Raw genomic sequence first — 23847 nt, 5'->3', positions numbered from 1 at the left:
TTTAATTACCTTTGCCCGATGGCATATATCTGAATACGTCATACACTTTATAGTCCCCGAAGGAATGGTTCCAGAATATTCAATGAGATTATTTGCCGGCTTATTGGTTACCTGAGAAACTGCATTGTCTTTATCCAGATTATCCTAATGAGTGTTAGTGACTGCTATAGACAGTTAGCTAAGCTGTGGTATGAGGCATATGTGGCAAACCGGGTCATTACTTGTTTTGCTGCAGAAACCTAATAAAGCAGTAAAATAGGGGGATTCTATTAAGATTGGTGTCTCATATGTCAGTCTTAAAGGGAATCTGTCACCAGCGACGTCCCTATCAAACTGTTTGCACAGACGCATAGCTGTTAAAACACTTCTTTTGTTGATCCTAGGCTCCATTTCCAAGTTAGTCTACATTCACACTCGCGTTTTGGCTTTCCGTTTGTGAGATCCATTTAGGGCTCTCACAAGCAGTCCAAAACAGATCAGTGTGCATTCTGAATGGAAAAGGATCCGCTCAGAATGCATCAGTTCAATCTCCATTCCGCTTTGGAGACGGACACCAAAACGCTGCTTGCAGCGTTTTGCTGTCCGCTTGACGAAACTGAGCCAAACGGATCTGTCCTGGCACACAATGTAAATGGAGACAGATCCGTTTTCACTGACGCAATGTGGCACAAGAAAAAACTGATCCATCCTCCATTGACTTTCCATTGGCTATAATACAAACGGATCTGTTCTGAATGGATGCAGACGGATGTATTATCTGAACGGATCCATCCATGACGGATCTGCACAAAACGCGAGTGTGAAAGTAGCCTTAGGCCTCTTTCACACGCGGGTGCAATGTGTGAGGTGAACGCATTGCACCCGCACTGAATCCAGACCCATTCATTTCTATGGGGCTGTGCACATGAGCGGTTATTTTCACGAATCACTTGTGCGTTGTGTGAAAATTGCAGCATGCTCTACTTTGTGTGTTTTTCACGCAACGCAAGCCCCATAGAAGTGAATGGGACTGCATGAAAATTGCAAGCATCCGCAAGCAAGTGCGGATGTGGTGCGATTTTTACGCACGGTTGCTAGGAGATGATGGGGATGGGGACCATGTTATAAGGGGAAAAGATTGCATTCTTAATACAGAATGCATAGTACAATAGGGCTGGAGGGGTTAAAAAATGTTTTAACTCACCTTAATCCACTTGTTCGCGCAGCCCGGCTTCTCTTCTGTCTTCATCTTTGCTGTGCACAGGAAAAGGACCTGTGGTGACATCACTGCGCTCATCACATGGTCCGTCACATGATCCATCACCATGGTGATGGATGATGTGACGGACCATGTGATGAGCGCAGTGACGTCATCAAAGGTCCTATTCCTACTGCACAGCAAAGATGAAGACAGAAGAGAAGCCGGTCTGCGTGAACAAGTGGATTGAGGTGAGTTAAATTATTATTTATTTATTTTTTAACCCCTCCAGCCCTATTGTACTATGCATTCTGTATTAAGAATGCTATTATTTTCCCTTATAAGCATGTTAGGGAAGAAGTTCGTGTTTGGTTACCAAACATGCTGATTTTTCTCACGCGCGTGCAAAACACATTACACCCGCATCTTATCCAGCCCAAAAACATGACGCCCGTGTGAAAGAGGCCTAATGATGCTCTTTCTTAGTATACAAATTAGACCTTTGGTGCAGTTAAGGCGTCACCATTCGGCGGTCAACATATAGAGCAGGAGAAACTGAGCAGATTGATGCATAGTTTTATGGGAAAAGATTCAGTATAGCTTGTATTTAATTAATTTAGATTCCTGCTCATTCTGGGCTTTGAAGTCCAGGAGGCGGTGCTATCAGTGATTGACAGCTATCTCTGTATACACAGTCCTAGAGGGAAGGCTGTCAATCACTTCAAAGCCCAGAAAGTGCATGGATATTAATGAATAAATTATAAGTTATACTAAATATATTTTCCCATAAAACTATGTATGAATCTGCTCAGCTCCTCCTGCTCTATAACATACTGTACTGCATTCATCTCAGACAACACGTTTGACGTGACTGGTTCCCTTTCATAAATTTGGTGAATCGTCTGGCAGTCTGTGTGTCATAAAAGCAAATCTGATGTAGATTTGTGCTATAAGTTCCCCTAGTTTCTTGCATAAATTATAGTGAATCTGAAGAGCCATACCACTTGCCCACATTTTTTTAACTTTTGTATGCCAGAAAATTGGTGTACAGCTTCTTATAAGTGGTCTCTGTACTCGTTTATTATAAAATACATAGTTAGGCCTCATGCACACGACCGTTGTGTGCATCCGTGGCCGTTGTGCCGTTTTCCGTTTTTTTTCACGGACCCATTGACTTTCAATGGGTCCGTGGAAAAATCGGAAAATGCACCGTTTGGCAGCCGCATCCGTGAGCCGTGTTTCCTGGCCGTGAAAAAAATATGACCTGTCCTATTTTTTTCACGGCCAACGGTTCACGGACCCATTCAAGTCAATGGGTCCGTGAAAGAACACGGATGCACACAAGATTGGCATCCGTGTCCGTGATCCGTGGCCGTAGGTTAGTTTCATACAGACGGATCCGAAGATCCGTCTGCATAAAAGCTTTTTCAGAGCTGAGTTTTCACTTCGTGAAAACTCAGATCCGACAGTATATTCTAACACAGAGGCGTTCCCATGGTGATGGGACGCTTCTAGTTAGAATACACTACAAACTGTGTACAAGACTGCCCCCTGCTGCTTGGCAGCACCCGATCTCTTACAGGGGGATATGATAGTACAATTAACCCCATCATATCCCCCTGTAAGAGATCAGGGCTGCCAGGCAGCAGGGGGCAGACCCCCCCCCTCCCCAGTTTGAATATCATTGTGCGGCCCCCCCCTCCCCTGTTGTTAACTGTTGGTGGCACAGTGTGCGCACCCCCCTCCCTCCCTCCCTCTATTGTTTTAATACATTGGGGCCAGTGTGCGCGCGCCCCCCAACCCCCCCTCCCTCCCTCTATTGTTTTAATACATTGGGGCCAGTGTGCGCGCGCCCCCCCAACCCCCCCTCCCTCCCTCTATTGTTTTAATACATTGGGGCCAGTGTGCGCACCCCCCCCAACCCCCCCCCCCCCCTCCCTCTATTGTAATCATCATCGGTGGCAGCGGAGTAGAAGATTTTCATACTTACCTGGCTGCTGGCTGCTGCGATGTCTGCGTCCGGCCGGGAGCTCCTCCTACTGGTAAGTGACAGGTCTGTGCGGCGCATTGCTGTCACTTACCAGTAGGAGGAGCTCCCGGCCGGACGCAGACATCGCAGCAGCCAGCAGCCAGGTAAGTATGAAAATCTTCTACTCCGCTGCCACCGATGATGATTACAATGGGGGGAGGGAGGGGGGTGGGGGGGTGCGCACACTGGCCCCAATGTATTAAAACAATAGAGGGAGGGAGGGGGGGTTGGGGGGGCGCGCGCACACTGGCCCCAATGTATTAAAACAATAGAGGGAGGGAGGGGGGTTGGGGGGGCGCGCGCACACTGGCCCCAATGTATTAAAACAAGAGAGGGAGGGAGGGGGGGTTGGGGGGCGCGCACACTGGCCCCAATGTATTAAAACAATAGAGGGAGGGAGGGAGGGGGGTGCGCACACTGGCCACCAACGAGTTAACAACAGGGGAGGGGGGGCCCACTGGCCACCAATGAGTTAAAAACAGGGGGGGGGGTCTGCCCCCTGCTGCCTGGCAGCACCTGCCAGGCAGCAGGGGGCAGTCATGTACACAGTTTTTTTGTATATTCTAACCTGAAGCGTCTCCATCACCATGGGAACGCCTCTGTGTTAGAATATACTGTCGGAAATGAGTTTCACGATGTAGCTCATATCCGACAGTATATTCTAACATAGAGGCGTTCCCATGGTGATGGGGACGCTACAAGTTAAAATATACCATCGGATTGGAGAAAACTCCAATCCGATGGTATAACAGAACTCCAGACTTTACATTGAAAGTCAATGGGGACGGATCCGTTTGAAATGGCACCATATTGTGTCAACATCAAACGGATCCGTCCCCATTGACTTGCATTGTAATTCAGGACGGATCCGTTTGGCTCCGCAGGGCCAGGCGGACACCAAAATGACTTTTTTTTCATGTCCGTGGATCCTCCAAAAATCAAGGAAGACCCACGGACGGAAAAACGGTCACGGATCACGGACCAACGGAACCCCGTTTTGCGGACCGTGAAAAAAAACGTCCGTGTGCATGAGGCCTTAATGTGTAATTTAAAGGGCTTGTCCAGCTGCAGATTTTGACAATATATCCTCAGTTCAGGTCATCAGTATAAGTTTGGCGGAGATCCGAATCCCGGGAACACCCACCAGTCAGCTGTTTAAGGGGGCTGCAGTGCTTGTACGAGCAGTGCGTCCTCTTTAGTGTTTACCTTTACACCACCTACTTTGTGGCGGTAGTGCAGTGTAATTACTGCTTCCTCTCCAATTCACTTGGGGCAAATAGCTGTAATTATCCTGCACCGCCACTGATTGAAGAGGGTGCCGCATTAGTGACTCCCCGCTGATCTTATGTTAAAGGCCTAGGTCATTAGTATAACTGCTTTAAGCTGAGGTGTATTAGATGCAACAGCCGCACCTTCTCTAGGTAATGCATCAGTAGAATATAGTATGACACTATGGTACAATTTGCACATATTAGTTTTTTGTATTTATTTTAGCTGCTGTTGCAACACTACCTATATTCATGAACATAGCCACAATTTGGGAGACTTGTTAATAAGCCAGTAGCTGGATGGTGATGATTGATTTTTATAATTCTTCCTGATTTGTGCTCACCTCTTTACCTGTCAGGCTCAGGTCTTTCTTTTCTCACAACCAGGAGATGGCAGCAGAAGACATGGTAGCAAAGCTTCAGTTCTCCAGTGAAGCACTGCTTTGTAAAGCCTTTTTCACCTGCCTGTGTTCATTTTGTGGATACAAAACCTCAGACCGTTTTGTATTGTCATAAAAAATAAAGAAGATTTGTAGTTGCACAATCCCTCTACAATGGTTTTCTGGTAATAATGATTTTTTAGCAAGTTCCTGTAGATTTCTACTTACCCGCTCCACGCTGCTCCGGTCTTCGACACTGCCTCTGCTAGCTCCATCTTCTGGTGCCCCACTGTTAACATCCAGCAGGGTATGGTCATGGTCACAACACTCTCTGATGCGGCCAATAGCTGGCTTTAACGGTTATGTGGTGCATGAGGCCACAACACAGCTGAAGCCAGTTATTGGCTGCAGCAGAGCATGTGACCATGCCCTGCCGAATGTAAACAGTGCAGGGACCGGAGGTTGGAGGAGCGGAGCAGCGTGAAGCAGGTAAGGGTGGGTTCACATCTGCATTCTGGATTCAGTTATGGCTTTCCATTATAACATGACTATAACGGAAAATAAAGTAAAAAAGGAAGCCTTTACAGGCATTCCGTTTTGATCTGTCCTAATAGAAGTCTATGGGGAAGCATAACGGATCCATCTGGGTCCCATTATGCAAGACGGAAAACAAAGTCCTGTCGACAGGACTTTTTTCTCTATTCTGCATAACGGAAACCAGACGGATAAATTATGCTTCCCCATAGACTTTTATTAAGATGGAAAGCAAAACGGAATGCCTTTTAAAGACTTCCGTTTTGCATTCCGTCATAATACAAGTCTATGGGCAGCATAACGGATCCGTACTTCCGTCTTATTGATTCCGTTATAACCATTTTATAATGAAAATCCATAACTGAATCCAGAACGCAGATATGAACCCACCCTAAGTACGAATCTTCTGTTTCAGGAGGCAGGCTGCGGGCACTAGCTTAAAAATAATTATTCCCAGAAAACCTCTATATGGCTTTCCGGATCTTAAAGGGGTTGTCCAAGTTATTTTTTTGTTCTTTCTATGTTCCTAACTAAGCAAATGTAACAGCTTTCCAATTAACTCACTTTATCTGCAGTGGCTGGTTTCTCGGATTTCACTGAGGGTCACATGACCTGTGATTTAAGCTTCTCTCTCTGCTCTGATAAAGGTTGTTTATGTCACTGTGCTGGCCACGCCCCCTTCACTACCCTCTGCTCTCTCTCTCTCCTAAGATTCTTAACCCCTTCAGCTGCACATACTGGCTAGCTGCAGCAGTGACAATTCTGGGCACAGGATCTGACAGACTAGAGAGAGCATTGCACAAGAAGGTAGAGGGAAGATCCTGTGTGTATTAGCAATGTCATTATACAAGTGGGACTTGTAGTTCTACACATACAACATGCTGTTGATTCTCCGAGCACTCAGGACAGCTCTTGTATCCACTCCCTTAGCAGTGTCATTATATAGCTTTGACTTGTAGTCCTACACATACAACATGCTGCAGAGTCTCCCAGCAGGCAGACATGTCACTCAGGGCAGCTCTTGTATTCACTCCCTTAGCAGTGTCATTATACAGCTGGGACTTGTAGTCCTACACATACAACATGCTGCAGAGTCTCCCAGCAGGCAGACATGTCACTCAGGGCAGCTCTTGTATTCACTCCCTTAGCAGTGTCATTATACAGCTGGGACTTGTAGTCCTACACATACAACATGCTGCAGAGTCTCCCAGCAGGCAGACATGTCACTCAGTCCAGCACTTGTATTCACTCCCTTAGCAGTGTCATTATACAGCTGGGACTTGTAGTCTTACACATACAACATGCTGCAGAGTCTCCCAGCAGGCAGACATGTCACTCAGGGCAGCTCTTGTATTCACTCCCTTAGCAGTGTCATTATACAGCTGGGACTTGTAGTCCTACACATACAACATGCTGCTGATTCTCCCAGCAGGCAGACATGTCACTCAGGGCAGCTCTTGTATTCACTCCCTTAGCAGTGTCATTATACAGCTGGGACTTGTAGTCCTACACATATAACATGCTGCTGATTCTCCCAGCAGGCAGACATGTCACTCAGGGCAGCACTTGTATTCACTCCCTTAGCAGTGTAATTATACAGCTGGGACTTGTAGTCCTACACATACAACATGCTGCAGAGTCTCCCAGCAGGCAGGCAGACATGTCACATAAGGCAGCTCTTGTATTCACTCCCTTAGCAGAGCAGGGGGAGGGGCAGAGATTGTTTTTATTGCATGTAAACAAAGGGCCAGAAGAGAACCAGGTAAATGAGGAAATATTTATTTTTATTTTTTGCATAAAGCTTGCTTAGCTCAGTTATATATTGCTGCCCATCAGATTTTCAGTGCTATATTATTTTTTTTCATAACTCTGAAAAAAGGAATATTTGCATCCAGTAATATGTCATGACATTATGATCGGTATGAGCCTGACTTCTGGGACACCACCAGTTACAAGAACAAAGAGACCTGGGTCCTTTTGGATTGTTCCCTGCACAAAACTGCAAAAAATCCACCTCGGAGCAGCAGTGCTTCTTCATTCTGAGTAGTAGTTGCGGTACCGTCATTTTGACCCCCATCAATCAGCAAGTGATGGTATAACCTAGCATTACGGCGGATCATTTGTCACGTGATGAACACATCAGCCACACCTACTTTTAATCAACAAATCTAAAATTGGATTTAAGACAGGTTTCCCAGGATGCATTTTAAGGTATATTTTGGTTGATTCTTCCCTATTGTAAGTGGGTATAGAGAGAAGAACGCCAGTCAAAGCACCACTGTTGTTCATAAGACTGGCATTGATCTGTACACTTTGCTTGTGTGACTTTTTGATGCAGAACGTATCCAGATCAGATCAAAATCTCTCTACATATGCAGAATTATAACTCACGTTTATTCACTCACCTGTAGATTGCCAGCAGGGATTCCCAGCCTGAAGGTGTTGGAAGAGGAACTTCTCTGGCTACAAAAGTACTTGCCCTCCCTCGAATCACCTATTGTCCTTTGCCATAATGACTTACTATGTAAGAATGTTATCTACAATGAAGAAGAAGGTAGGGACACTGTAGGGACGCATTTGTTTTCACAAAACAAGTCTAACAGCGTTCGCTAAAATGCTCTATTGATTTCCTGACAGGTCATGTCCGATTTATTGATTATGAATACGCTGGGTACAATTACCAGGCCTATGACATCGCTAACCATTTTAACGAATTTGCAGGTAATATAAATGTTTTATACATATAACTTACTGCTACTGCTAGTTGGCTGTCACCTCTTCTTGCAGGAACTGTTGGCATAGTGTGCTATAGACAGTTACGAGTCCCGGAAAACCTATTAGGCCCCTTTCACACGAGCAAGTTTTCTGCGTGGGTGCGATGCGTGACGTGAATGCATCGCACTGAATCCTGATCCATTAATTTCAATGGGTCTGTGGTACATGAGCATTGTTTTTTCATGCATGACTTGTGCGTTGCGTGAAAATCGCAGCATGTTCTATATTCTGTGTTTTTTACACAGCCCTGGCCCCATAGAAGTGAATGGGGTTGCGTGAAAAGCGCATCGCATTCGTAAGCAAGTGCGGATGCAATGCGTTTTTCACTGACGGTTGCTAAGAGATGTTGTTTGTAAACCTTCAGTTTTTTATCACGCAAATTAAAAATGCATCAATGCACGTTTCACCCACGCGAAAAAAACTGAACAACTGAAAGCAATCGCAGACAAAACTGCCTGAACTTGCTTGCAAAATGGTGCGAGTTTCACTGAACGCACCCTGAACACATCCGGACCTAATCCGTCACGCTCGTGTGCAAGAGGCCTTAGGATCAGGTGAAAGGCAGATACTGAAAGCCCAGCTTTGAGCCAGAGTCATTGAGACCCTCAAAGAGCCTTCACTCATCTGAACAGTGGTCTCTTTCTATGCTGCAGGTGACATTTGTGCCAACCAGGGCAAAATAATTGGTTCTGTTATGGGCCATACAGGAGTTTGCGTACCACAAAGCTGACTACCGCTGGCCACCAATAAGGAGTCTGTTACTTATATATAGACAGTGTGGTCAGTGACAGCTGTGGAAAATGGAGTGGAGTTGGAGCTGGGGTGACCAAGCAACTTCATGCACCAAATACCATAAAGTGTAGTGGCGCATGAACAGTAGCTGCTCTAGTAGTGGAAGCAGAGTCTCTGTTCTTGTGCGGCTACTTGGAGTAGCAGTGCAAGCAGGGCCCTGTCAATCAAGCGGCAGTTGGGCACTTCTTCACCTGCGGGGATTTGCTCATCCCTAATGATAACACATCCATCCGTGGTTGGACGCTTTATCGGCAGCATATTCCTTATTACACTGAGGGATGTGCTGCCAATAATCGGGCATCTTTCATCCTGATAGAAGGTGCCCATCAGCCGATAAACAAGAGTTCCTATGAACGCTTGTTCCCGATAGTTGGCCCGAATGTCATGCAGTCTAATAGGAACTTAAAGGGGTTGTGTCACTTCAGCAAATAGAATTTATTATGTAGAGAAAGTTAATACAAGGCACTTACTAATGTATTGTGATTCTCCATATTGCCTTCTTTGCTGACTGGATTCATTTTTCCATCACAATATACACTGCTCGCTTCCATGGTTACGGCCACCCTGTAATCAATCATTGGTGGCCGTACTTGCACACTATAATAAAAATCACCAGCCTATGTGATCTCCCACAGCCCCGGCTACCAGAGAGGCCGATGCTTTTTCCTATGTTGTGCATGCACGGCCACCAATGATGGATTACAGAGTGGTTGTAACGACATGGAAACGAGCAGTGTATAATGTGATGGAAAAATGAATCAAGCCGTAAAGGAGGCAATATGGACAATCACAATACATTAGTAAGAGCCTTGTATTAACTTTCTCTACATGATAAATGCCATTTGCTGAAGTGAGACAACTCCTTTAACCAGTAAGGGAAACATGGATACATGGTGCTGCCTAATGTCTATGGCCATCTTAACAATTTGATCTTAAGTTATATAATTTGCAATTTCCTGCCCTCTCCTCTTGATAGCCACCTCTACATGCTTTAAACTTTACTAGGGAATTACCTCAAAGCAGCAGATACCAAGAACAGTGATGGTCAGTTCGCAGTGTTCGCCAGCGAACACATGCGGACTGCCATCTTTAGTAAGGTAACTCACCCGTCCAGCAATGCACAGGTAAGCCCTTACCTGTGCCCGCGCCAGGAGCTGGTCTGAAATCAAATGCGGGAGCAGGCAGTTCCAAAAACAGCCCGATGAAGGCCCCCGGCGGCTGTTCTTAGAACTGCTTGTTCCAGGTGACTGCATTTGATTTCAGACCGGCTCCCGGCACAGGTAAGGGCTTACCTGTGCATCGCCGGACGGGTGAGTCTAACCTTCGCTGGCGAACACTGCGAACTGACCATCACTGACCAAGAAGTGTATGTTCAGATAACCATACATAAATCGTCAATGTCAACCAAAAATAACAAAGTATTGCTTAGCGTAAGCTTGAAACTGGCTAGCATGTCCACAAAGTCCCAATCTTTGAAGCACTTCACTGTATGGTTGAGATGTTTAAGGCGGTAGCATTATAAATGTGAGAGCTAATAGTGTAAACTTCTGCCTACATTTCTAGGAGTGAGAGAGCCAGATTATCGATTGTTTCCTGACAGAGAGACTCAGCGCCAGTGGTTGCGGCATTACTTGGGGGCCTGCAGAAAGCTGAAAGGAGTAGAGGGAGAGCCCCAAGACAAAGAGGTGGACAAACTTTGTATGCAAGTCAATCAGTTTGTACTGGTGAGTTTGCGGGGGAAGGGGGATTTCTATTCTAGCTATAAATGGGAACATTTCTGGTTACTGACACGAGATGAGACAGCAAGGGCCAAACACAGCTGTAAATCTTACAGCACAGCTAGGAAACTGCTAACACTTAGACCCCTTTCACACGGGCGAGAATTCTGCGTGGGTGCATTGCACCTGCACTGAATCCTGACCCACGCAAATTGCGGATCTGCAAAACACGGAAGCCGCCTATGTGCCTTCCACAATTTGCGGAATGGTACAGGCGGCCCATCGTAGATATGCCTATTCTTATCCGCAAAATGGACAAGAATAGGACATGTTATATTTTTATGCGGGGCCATGGAACGGAGCAACGGATGCGGACAGCACACAGAGTGCTGTCCGCATCTTTTGCGGCCCCATTAAAATGAAAGGGTCCGCACCCGAGCCGCAAAAACTGCGGCTCGGATGCGGACCAGAACAACGGTCGTGTGCAAGAAGCCATATTCTGTGTTTCTCACGCAGCCCTGGCCCCATAGAAGTCTATGGGGCTTCAGTGAAAAACGCATTGCATCCGGAAGCAAGTGCAGATGCAATGCGTGTTTTACTGATGGTTGCTAAGAGATGTTGTTTGTAAACCTTCAGTTTTTTATCATGTGCGTGAAAAAAATCATTCAATCATTCAATTCAAAGGGTCCGCAAAAAAACGGAAGTTACTTTGTGTGTATTCCGTTTCCGCATGTCTGTCATTCCGTTCCGCAAAAAAAAGGAACACGTCCTATTATTGTCTGCATTACGGACAATGATAGGACTGTTCTATAAAGGGCCAGCTGTTCCGTTCCACAAAATACGGAATGCATAAGGATGTCATCCATATTTTTGTCGGATCCATTTTTTGCAGACCGCAAAATACATATGGTCGTGTGCAAGAGGCCTTAACAGTAAATTTTGTGGCGACAGACTCCCTTTGTCTCAGCACCCAGAACATCAGCATTTGGATGCACACCAAGTGTCACAGTTCTCAATATAGAACGCTATGTGCTAAGTTGCTATTAAAGTTCAGTCAGCTGGTTGGTTAAGTGATAAAAAATCTGTGAGGTATTGGGGCACATAGGAGCCCTTCTTTAGCAATAAAAATAGCTATCTGATATTTTCACTGCTGAAGAAGGGTATCGGCTGAGCTCTGAACCCTAGAATTATTTTTTAAGGAACTAATCATTGCAGATTTTTATCCCTTCAATAGCTAGTGGTACAAGAAAAAATAATCAGCATCATTCCTGTATAATCCGTAGTGCAGCCAGAAACATTGGCCCCAGCGCAGGCAATGGGTTGCCCGTTTCTGGTGTAAATAATGATAAATGAGTCGGGGCCCCAACCTTGCCACGCTCACAAGTCACAATTGCATGAATCCTAAGAAGAGCCCAGTTGAAAAAATCCAGTGGATTAGCAACTTTTGTGCACCAAAAACAGTGCATGGAGAATAATGAATTTCCCTCTCATATCTTTTCCTTACCAGCACCATGCTGAGCGGATGGGCTCTTCTTAGGGCTCATGCACACTACCGTATGCCCTCCGAGACATACGGTCTGTGAGCGGGCCATATGTCCTGCAGCGGCATACATCGTGCTCACAGGGGCGCACAGCATCATGGGCACTATGATGCTGTGTGCACCGGGCCGCCCGCGGGGATATTGTCCCGCACTCTTAATATCATATGAGTGCAGGACAATACTCCCGCGGGGGACCCGATGCACACAGCATCATAGTAACCCATGATGCTGTGCGCTCCCGTGTGTAGCTGCAGTGCTCTGCTGTTTCCCTCTCCCCAATAACTCCCCTTCATTCCTGTCTCATATATACAGTTTTACACTAGATGGATTTTTTGGTAAATTCAGCCCCTCATAGACCACCTTAACACCAAATTTGGCCCCTCATAGACCATTTCAACCAGAAATTTGCAGATTTGTATACCCCTGAGCAAAACATCTGCATAGACGAGTCCCTTATACATTTTACCTTGGCTTCAAACAATACATCCCAAGCAAGCGCGCCCGGTATGGGGTCAAATTGTATAAGCTCTGTGAAAGGGCCACAGGCTATACGCACAAATTTCGTGTCTATAAGGGTAAAGATCAGACCCTGGAGTTGGTCGGTTGCCCTGACTACCTGGGGAGCAGTGGGAAGACAGTCTGGGACTTGGTGTCACCCTTATTTGGCAAGGGGTACCATCTTTATGTGGACAATTTTTACACAAGTGTGCCCCTCTTCAGGCATTTGTTTTTAGAACAGATTGGCTGCTGTGGCACCGCGCGACCTAGTCGCCGGGGCTTCCCCCAATGGCTCGTTACCACCCGTCTTGCAAGGGGGGAGAGGGCTGCCTTGTGTAACGAAGAACTGCTCGCGGTGAAATGGAGAGACAAGCGTGACGTTTACATGCTCTCCTCCATTCACACAGACACGACAATACAAATTGAACGAGCAACCAATGTCATTGAAAAGCCCCTCTCTGTCCACGACTATAATTTGCTCATAGGAGGGGTGGACTTCAATGACCAGATGTTGGCTCCTTATTTAGTGTCCCACCGCACCAGACGCTGGTATAACAAGGTGTCTGTATATTAAATTTAATTGGCACTGTATAATAGTTTTGTTCTCTACAGTAAGGCTGGGAGAACAGGATCCTTCCTCAAATTTCAGGAAGAGATCATCGAGAACCTCCTGTATCCAGGAGGTTCCGTGGCCCCATCCACCAGTGTAGTGAGCCGCCTACACGAGCGATATTTCCCCAGTGTCGTTGCTGGTACCTCAACCCAAGCGCCACCCCGAAAAAGATGTTGTGTCTGTAGCAGGAGTGGAATAAGGCGTGACACCCCCTATTTCTGTCCTGACTGCTCTGACCACCCTGCCCTATGCTTAGGGGAGTTTTTCCGGAAGTACCACACACAGGTACACTATTAGCATAGGGATTGCATCACACAGGACAGGCACACAGGGCTCTTAGGGCCCTTTCACACAGAGCTGCTGCAAACCTCTCCTTTCACCTGTGACAAAGTGCATAATATACTTCGCCACATCTTTGGGCGATTTGCGCTTTGCACATTGTCCCATGGGAAAGGAGAGGTTTGTCCTATAAAGGTAAAAAAAAAGCAAAACAAAAAAAAAATCACCGGTAAGCAAAAAAGTGAATGTTCTGTTCCAAAAGTTCAATAAAGTTTATAAAAGTTAATGTTCTGTTCAAATGTTATTATAAAGTTCATGTTAATAAATTTATTGCATTGCAGCCTGTTTTTTTCTTTTTTGTTTAGTTTTTTTTACCTTCTAGGTGGACCAACCGATGAACCAGCTGCAGCACTGATGTGCATTCTGACAGACGCATTGCGCTGCTGTCAGATTACACAAAAGTCGGTGTATGCGGCGCTGCAAGACAAGATTTCTCCTCTGCAGTAAAAGATACGTTTGCCGAGGCTTATGAGCTGAGGGGCGGTGTTCATATGCTTTGGCAAACACTTTGTATATTAAAATAAATAAATCCCGGCAATGATTTATTTATCCACATCGATTGATGTGAATGGAAAAATCGGGTTTGCCAGGGCATACGGGCTGAGTGGGTTTGGATGTCCTGGCAGATGCCTTTCCCCTCCTTTTCTTTTTTTTTGGGCAGAGATTTTTTCATCCACATTGATCGATGCGAATGAAGAAATCTGTGCCGTTCATTTTTTCTTTCAGCCAAGAGGCTGAACGAAAAAAAAAAATCTCTTTACCCGTATGCTCAATATAAGGAGAATAGCAGAAACTCCTAATGCTGGCCATATATGTAATGATTGCGGAGACACTCAAATGCCAGGGCAGTACAAACACTCCACAAATGACCCCATTTTGGAAAGAAGACACCCTAAGGTATTCGCTGATGGGCATAGTGAGTTCATAGAAGTTTTTATTTTTTGTCACAAGTTAGCGGAAAATGATGATTTATTTTTTCTTTTTTTTTCTTACAAAGCCTCATATTCCACTAACTTGTGACAAAAAATAAAAACTTCCATGAACACACTATGCCCATCACGAAATACCTTGGGGTGTCTTCTTTCCAAAATGGGGTCACTTGTGGGGTATTTATACTGCCCTGGCATTTTAGGGGCCCTAAAGCGTGCGAAGAAGTCTGGAATCCAAATGTCTAAAAATGCCCTCCTAAAAGGAATTTGGGCCCCTTTGCGCACCTAGGCTGCAAAAAAGTGTCACACATGTGGTATTGCCATACTCAGGAGAAGTTGGGCAATGTGTTTTGGGGTGTCTTTGTACATATACCCATGCTGGGTGAGAGAAATATCTCTCTAAAATGACAACTTTGTATAAAAAAAAGGGAAAACTTGACTTTTAGAGAGATATTTCTCTCACCCAGCATGGGTATATGTAAAAATACACCCCAAAACACATTGCCCTACTTCTTCTGAGTACGGCGATACCACATGTGTGACACTTTTTTGCAGCCTAGGTGGGCAAAGGGGCCCAAATTCTAAAGAGCACCTTTAGGATTTCACAGGGCATTTTTTACACATTTGGATTTCAAACTACTTCTCACACATTAGGGCCCCTAAAATGCCAAGGCAGTATAAATACCCCACAAGTGACCCCATTTTTGGAAAGAAGACACCCCAAGGTATTTCGTGATGGACATAGTGAGTTCATGGAAGTTTTTATTTTTTGTTACAAGTTAATGGAATATGAGACTTTGTAAGAAAAAAATAAATAAATAAAAATCATCATTTTCCGCTAACTTGTGACAAATAATAAAAACTTCTATGAACTTACTATGCCCATCAGCAAATACCTTAGGGTGTCCCCTTTCCAAAATGGGGTCACTTGTGGGGTATTTATACTGCCCTGGCAATTTAGGGGCCCTAATGCATGAGAAGTAGTTTGGAATCCAAATGTGTAAAAAATGCCCTGTGAAATTCTAAAGGTGCTCTTTAGAATTTGGGCCCCTTTGCCCACCTAGGCTGCAAAAAAGTGTCACACGTAGTATCGCCATACTCAGGAGAAGTTGGGCAATGTGTTTTGGGCCCAAATTCTAAAGAGCACCTTTAGGATTTCACAGGGCATTTTTTACACATTTGGATTTCAAACTACTTCTCACGCATTAGGGCCCCTAAAATGCCAGGGCAGTATAAATACCCCACAAGTGACCCCATTTTGGAAAGAAGACACCCCAAGATATTTCGTGATGGGCAAAGTGAGTTCATGGAAGTTTTTATTTTTTGTCACAAGTTAGTAGAATATGAGACTTTGTAAGAAAAAAAATAATAATAATAATCATCATTTTCCGCTAACTTGTGACAAAAAATAAAAACTTCTATGAACTCACTATGCCCATCAGCGAATACCTTAGGGTGTCTACTTTCCGAAATGGGGTCATTTGTGGGGTGTTTCTACTGTCTGGGCCTTGTAGAACCTCAGGAAACATGACAGGTGCTCAGAAAGTCAGAGCTGCTTCAAAATGCAAAAAATTCACATTTTTGTACCATAGATTGTAAATGCTATAACTTTTGCGCAAACCAATAAATATACACTTATTGCATTTTTTTTTATCAAAGACATGTAGAACAATAAATTTAGACTAAAATTTATATAGAAATGTAGTTTTATTTGAAAAGTTTTACAACCGAAAGTGAAAAATATAATTTTTTTGCCAAAAAAATCGGTACATTTCGATTAATAACAAAAATAGTAAAAATGTCAGCAGCAATGAAATACCACCAAATGAAATCTCTATTAGTGAGAAGAAAAGGAGGTAAAATTCATTTAGGTGGTAAGTTGTATAACCGAGCAATAAACCTGTGAAAGTAGTGTAGTGCAGAATTGTAAAAAGTGGTCTGGTCATTAAGGGGGTTTAAGCTAGGGGAGCTGAGGTGGTTAAAGGAACACTAAACCTAGAAATAAACGCTAAAAGTAAGAAAGAACTATAATTGACCTCACTGGTTGTCAATCTGCAGCATAATTGATCCTGACACAAACAGTTTTGTAGAAATCCTGCAGATAAGGCCTCATGCACACGACCATTTTTTTTCACGGTCCGCAAAAACGGGGTCCGTGGGTCCGTGATCCGTGACCGTTTTTTCGTCCGTGGGTCTTCCTTGATTTTTGGAGGATCCACGGACATGAAAAAAAAGTCGTTTTGGCGTCCGCCTGGCCGTGCGGAGCCAAACGGATCCGTCCTGAATTACAATGCAAGTCAATGGGGACGGATCCGTTTGAAAATTGAGCCACAGTGTGTCATCTTCAAACGGATCCGTCCCCATTGACTTACATTATAAGTCTGGACGGATCCGCTTGCCTCCGCACGGCCAGGCGGACACCCGAACATAACTTGAAGCGTCCCCATCACCATGGGAACGCCTCTACGTTAGAATATACTGTCGGATATGAGCTACATCGTGAAACTCATTTCCGACAGTATATTCTAACACAGAGGCGTTCCCATGGTGATGGGGACGCTTCTAGTTAGAATACACTGCAAACTTGGTACAAGACTGCCCCCTGCTGCCTGGCACCACCCGATCTCTTACAGGGGGATATGATAGCACAATTAACCCCTTCAGGTGCGGCACCTAAAGGGGTTAATTGTACTATCATATTCTCCTGTAAGAGATCAGGGCTGCCAGGCAGCAGGGGGCAGACCCCCCCCTCCCCAGTTTGAATATCGTTGGTGGCACAGTGTGCGCCCACCATCGCCCCCCCCTTCCTCCCTCTATAGTTAAAAATCGTTGGTGGCACAGTGTGTGCCCACCATCGCCCCCCCCCTTCCTCCCTCTATAGTTAAAAATCGTTGGTGGCACAGTGTGTGCCCACCATCGCCCCCCCCTTCCTCCCTCTATAGTTAAAAATCGTTGGTGGCACAGTGTGCGCCCACCATCGGCCCCCCCTCTCTATAGTAGTAACAACCATTGGTGGCAGTGTGCGGCCTCCCATTCCCCCCCCCCCCCCCCCCCATCATTGGTGGCAGCGGAGTTCCGATCGGAGTCCCAGTTTAATCGCTGGGGCTCCGATCGGTAACCATGGCAACCAGGAAGCTACTGCATCCCTGGTTGCCATGGTTACTTAGCAATAGTACAATTGTAGAAGATTCATACTTACCTGCTTGCTGCTGCGATGTCTGTGACCGGCCGGGAGCTCCACCTACTGGTAAGTGAAAGGTCTGTGCGGTGCATTGCTAAAGAACTGTCACTTACCAGTAGGAGGAGCTCCCGGCCGGTCACAGACATCGCAGCAGCAAGCAGGTAAGTATGAATCTTCTACTATTGTACTATTGCTAAGTAACCATGGCAACCAGGGCTGCAGTAGCTTCCTGGTTGCCATGGTTACCGATCGGAGCCCCAGCGATTAAACTGGGACTCCGATCGGAACTCCGCTGCCACCAATGATGGGGGGGGGAGATGGGAGGCCGCACACTGCCACCAATGGTTGTTACTACTATAGAGAGAGGGGGGGGGGGCCGATGGTGGGCGCACACTGTGCCACCAACGATTTTTAACTATAGAGGGAGGAAGGGGGGGCCGATGGTGGGCGCACACTGTGCCACCAACGATCTTTAACTATAGAGGGAGGAAGGGGGGGCGATGGTGGGCACACACTGTGCCACCAACGATTTTTAACTATAGAGGGAGGAAGGGGGGGCGATGGTGGGCGCACACTGTGCCACCAACGATTTTTAACTATAGAGGGAGGAAGGGGGGGGGGCGATGGTGGGCACACACTGTGCCACCAACGATATTCAAACTGGGGAGGGGGGGGTCTGCCCCCTGCTGCCTGGCAGCCCTGATCTCTTACAGGAGAATATGATAGTACAATTAACCCCTTTAGGTGCCGCACCTGAAGGGGTTAATTGTGCTATCATATCCCCCTGTAAGAGATCGGGTGGTGCCAGGCAGCAGGGGGCAGTCTTGTACAAAGTTTGCAGTGTATTCTAACTAGAAGCGTCCCCATCACCATGGGAACGCTTCTGTGTTAGAATATACTGTCGGAAATGAGTTTTCACGAAGTGAAAACTTAGATCAGAAAAAGCTTTTATGCAGACGGATCTTCGGATCCGTCTGTATGAAAGCAACCTACGGCCACGGATCACGGACACGGATGCCAATCTTGTGTGCATCCGTGTTCTTTCACGGACCCATTGTCTTGAATGGGTCCGTGAACCGTTGTCCGTCAAAAAAATAGGACAGGTCATATTTTTTTGACGGACAGGATACACGGATCACGGCCTCGGCTGCAAAACGGTGCATTTTCCGATTTTTCCACGGACCCATTGAAAGTCAGTGGGTCCGCGAAAAAAAAACTGAAAACGGCACAACGGCCACGGATGCACACAACGGTCGTGTGCATGAGGCCTCATACAGAGGTTTTCCTGCAGATCTCCATCTTTGGTTGGAGACAGACTGTGAGGACAAGCCTTAGCCAAGTGGTGTGGCTTAATTATAGTCCTATTGCAGATGTCCTTGTTACAGGACTGTAAGGAAGAGGAGGGGGTCATGGATGACCTCATGGAACACATAGAGATGATTTCTTTTTGGAGATTTATTTGTGCAAAGGAAAACTAGCAACCAATCAGAATGATCCTTTCAATTTCCAAAAGAGCTCTGAGAAATGAAAGATGGGATCTGATTAGTTGCGATTGGCTCTATAGCCAGTTTTCCTTTGCAGGAGTTTTGCTAAAACTCCCCAGGGTTTCTCAGTCTTAACTGTAAAATGAGACTAAATAGGATCAAGGGAAAAAGGAGGAGATAAAGAGAAGAGCTGCTGGGATATGTTTTTGTGCATTTCCAGTGTATATTGTTCTGTTAAAGGGGTTGCCTGTGCGCTACATATTGATGACCTATCTTTAGGATAAGTCATCAACATCAGATCATTGAGGGGCAGACAACCGACAGTCCCACCGTTCAGTTGTCAGCAGCGGCTGGCACTAGAAATTACACAGTGGACGGAGCTGGAAGCAGACTTCGTCGTCTACTGTGTAGTCACCATGCTGGGTTACTACAACTCAGGTCTAGGAGAGGTCATCAATATGTGGAGCAAGGACAACTGCTTTAAGATTTCTGAATGCAGTGTATCAGTACTTACAATAACTACTTTTTCTTTTCCAGGCATCCCACTTCTTCTGGGGTCTATGGGCTCTCATTCAGCATAGATTTTCAGACATTGACTTTAACTTTGCACAGTAAGTATCTTAAGGAAGTACTGTATAACATAAAGAGAAGTTGGAATGATCTCTGATAAGAGCAGGGAAACCATTGCCGTTGAACAAACAGTTCCCTAAAGCCTTATTCACACATCAGTGTTTAGTCAGTGATTTCCATCAGTGATTGTGAGCGAAAACCAGGATTGGAGCCTCCACAGACATAAGGCATAAGGGAAATATCTGCACCTGTTTTGTGTTTAGAGCTGCACCTGGTTTTGTCTCACCATCAGTGATGGAAATTACTGACCAAACACTGACATGTGAATGAGGTATAAAAGTCATTAGCAAGGAGAAAGAGCAGGCACACCACCTTCTGGAGAAAAGTGTTTAACTGTTTATTCAAGATCAGGAGTGTGAATAAATATTCCAACTATAATACTCAATACATGATTAAAAACTGCAATAATAGTTCAAAAGATATCATAAGATAAAAATATATAAACAATAAAAATCACTGAATAAAAAGTCACTGAGTAACAACTCAAAATAAAAAAGTGTAGTAATATATGGAATCCAATGTAAACAGTCTCCTGAAACTTATAAAAGAGGTATCCGGCTGTAACACAGAGGTAAGCACCACTGTTCTCATAGACCGCCCAATATAGTCTGGAACAGTTCGGTAGCTACTGAGGAGGAGGCAAGTCGCCTCGAAATGCGTCTAGCGAACTACGGCTTCTCCACATCCAGTACTGGTCCGGACCTAAAGTACAGAAGAATCCTTGTGTGCACTAAAGAAGTTTCTTGAATTAACCACCTTCGATACAGACTCTTACTGTGGTATAGGACCTGTGTACCACATGACTATAACATCGCATCAGCTGATTTGGTCATCTGATCTGTCCACCAGGATCATCTGACCTTGACACTCCCCCCAAGCAACTGAGCCGAGCGCTCCGAACACGTGTATTCAGCGTCTCGGTGAAGGCATCCTGCTCTCCACTCTCTGGAATGTGCCCGTGCAGACACGTGAGTAAGCGATTCTGCTGACACACCAACGGACACTCCAATCACTACGAAGTGGAAAGAGTCTCACTGAGACAATTCAATAAGCTTGGAAACTATTCATCAGACTATATTGGGCGGTCTATGAGAACAGTGGTTCTTACCTCTGTGTTACAGCCGGATACCTCTTTTATTGCCACGGTTGTGGCACGTTTTAGGAGACTGTTCACATTGGATTCCATATATTATGAGGGCGCTACACTTTTTATTTTGAGTAGTTACTCAGTGACTTTTTATTCAGTGATTTTTATTGTTTATATATTTTTATCTTATGATATCTTTTGAACTATTATTGCGTTTTTAATCATATATTGAGTATTATAGTTGGAATATTTATTCACACTCCTGATCTTGAATAAACAGTTAAACACTTTTCTCCAGAAGGTGGTGTGCCTTTTCGTTTTCCTTGTTATATTCTCTTACCTTTAACTGGGTGGGTGACCCAGCGAGCAGTGAACCCACCGTTACCCTTCCATCTAGGCATTGAGCCTCCCTAGTTGACGTTTTCTGCATAAAAGTTATTAGCACATCAATAATCATTTTTCTGGAATGCATCTTGAAATTTACTCCATATAGGAAGTGCCAACTAAAGGCCTCTTTAGATTGCCTGATGTTCAGGCAGATTATCGTGACGTGCCACTGCTTTCAGAAAATTGCGATGCAAAAACATGATTTTTCTTTACAAAAATGTTTTATGTAAAAGTAGTAAAAGGTACAAAAAACTATATACAAATGGTGTCTGTAATCATACTGACCAGCAGAATAAAGATAGCATGTCAATATTTACCAAATTTACCGCTATCATGAAGTACAATGTGACAGTCTCACAATCGTTTAGATTTTTATTTATTTTATCCACTTACAGACGTGGACAAAATTGTTGGTACCCTTTGGTCAATGAAAGAAAAAGTCACAATGGTCACAGAAATAACTTTAATCTGACAAAAGTAATAATAAATTAAAATTCTATAAATGTTAACCAATGAAAGTCAGACATTGTTTTTCAACCATGCTTCAACAGAATTATGTAAAAAAATAAACTCATGAAACAGGCATGGACAAAAATGATGGTACCCCTAACTTAATATTTTGTTGCGCAACCTTTTGAGGCAATCACTGCAATCAAACGCTTCCTGTAACTGTCAATGAGACATCTGCACCTCTCAGCAGGTATTTTGGCCCACTCCTCATGAGCAAACTGCTCCAGTTGTGTCCGGTTTGAAGGGTGCCTTTTCCAGACTGCATGTTTCAGCTCCTTCCAAAGATGCTCAATAGGATTGAGGTCAGGGCTCATAGAAGGCCACTTTAGAATAGTCCAATTTTTTCCTCTTAGCCATTCTTGGGTGTTTTTAGCGGTGTGTTTTGGGTCATTGTCCTGTTGCAAGACCCATGACCTGCGACTGAGACCAAGCTTTCTGACACTGGCTAGTACATTTCTCTCTAGAATTCCTTGATAGTCTTGAGATTTCATTGTACCCTGCACAGATTCAAGACACCCTGTGCCAGACGCAGCAAAGCAGCCCCAGAACATAACAGAGCCTCCTCCATGTTTCACAGTAGGGACAGTGTTCTTTTCTTGATATGCTTCATTTTTTCGTCTGTGAACATACAGCTGATGTGCCTTGGCAAAAACTTCGATTTTTGTCTCATCTGTCCACAGGACATTCTCCCAGAAGCTTTGTGGCTTGTCAACATGTAGTTTGGCATATTCCAGTCTTGCTTTTTTATGATTCGTTTTCAACAATGGTGTCCTCCTTGGTCGTCTCCCATGTAGTCCACTTTGGCTCAAACAACGACGGATGGTGCGATCTGACACTGATGTTCCTTGAGCATGAAGTTCACCTTGAATCTCTTTAGAAGTCTTTCTAGGCTCTTTTGTTACCATTCGGATTATCCGTCTCTTAGATTTGTCATCAATTTTCCTCCTGCGGCCACGTCCAGGGAGGTTGGCTACAGTCCCATGGATCTTAAACTTATGAATAATATGTGCAACTGTACTCACAGGAACATCTAGTTGCTTGGAGATGGTCTTATAGCCTTTACCTTTAACATGCTTGTCTATAATTTTCTTTCTGATCTCTTGAGACAGCTCTTTCCTTTGCTTCCTCTGGTCCATGTCGAGTGTGGTACACACCATATCACCAAACAACACAGTGATTACCTGGAGCCATATATATAGGCCCAATGGCTGATTACAAGGTTGTAGACACCTGTGATGCTAATTAGTGGACACACCTTGAATTAACATGTCCCTTTGGTCACATTATGTTCTGTGTTTTCTAGGGGTACCATCATTTTTGTCCATGCCTGTTTCATGAGTTTATTTTTTTACATAATTCTGTTGAAGCATGGTTGAAAAACAATGTCTGACTTTCATTGGTTAACATTTATAGAATTTTAATTTATTATTACTTTTGTCAGATTAAAGTTATTTCTGTGACCATTGTGACTTTTTCTTTCATTGACCAAAGGGTACCAACAATTTTGTCCACGTCTGTATATGGTGCTCACTTATTCCGCAGCACTTTACAGACATTAGAATCCAACTGTCCCCAATGGGGCTCACAATCTAAGGTCCCTATCAGTATGCCTTTGGAGTAAGAAAGCCCATGTAAACACAGAGAGAACATACAAACTCCATGTACATGTTGTCCTTGGTCAAATTCAAACCTAGGGACCCCAGTGCTAACCACTGAGTCACCGTGCTGCCCATTCCAAACCATTCCAAAGTTATTACCACTTAAAGTGAGACATGTCAGATTTGAAAAAATAGACCTGGGCAGGAAGATGAAAAGGGGCCTAGGGTAAGAAGGGATTAAAGGGGTTTTCTCACTTCAGCAAATGGTATCTATAATGTAGATAAAGTTAAAGGGGTTCTGCAGTTCTTTTAAACTGATGATCTATTCTCTGGATAGATCATTAGCATCTGATCGGCGGGGGTCTGACACCTGGGAC

General features: G+C 44.7%; 1 protein-coding gene across 1 annotated transcript in view; it reads left to right on the top strand.

Moving 5' to 3' along the window:
- Positions 1-23847, top strand: part of ETNK2 (ethanolamine kinase 2) — an 80212-nt gene that overhangs the window by 53735 nt on the left and 2630 nt on the right. The window contains exons 4-7 of the mRNA XM_044288407.1: positions 7800-7942; positions 8026-8109; positions 10519-10679; positions 19796-19869. Coding sequence (XP_044144342.1) covers positions 7800-7942; positions 8026-8109; positions 10519-10679; positions 19796-19869 — 462 coding nt within the window. The remainder of the gene's footprint in view (positions 1-7799; positions 7943-8025; positions 8110-10518; positions 10680-19795; positions 19870-23847) is intronic.

Source organism: Bufo gargarizans, chromosome 3 (assembly GCF_014858855.1).
Source record: "Bufo gargarizans isolate SCDJY-AF-19 chromosome 3, ASM1485885v1, whole genome shotgun sequence".
Taxonomy (NCBI): domain Eukaryota; kingdom Metazoa; phylum Chordata; class Amphibia; order Anura; family Bufonidae; genus Bufo; species Bufo gargarizans.
The sequence above is the reverse complement of the archived record's forward strand: the minus strand, read 5'-3'. Positions and strand labels throughout refer to the sequence as shown.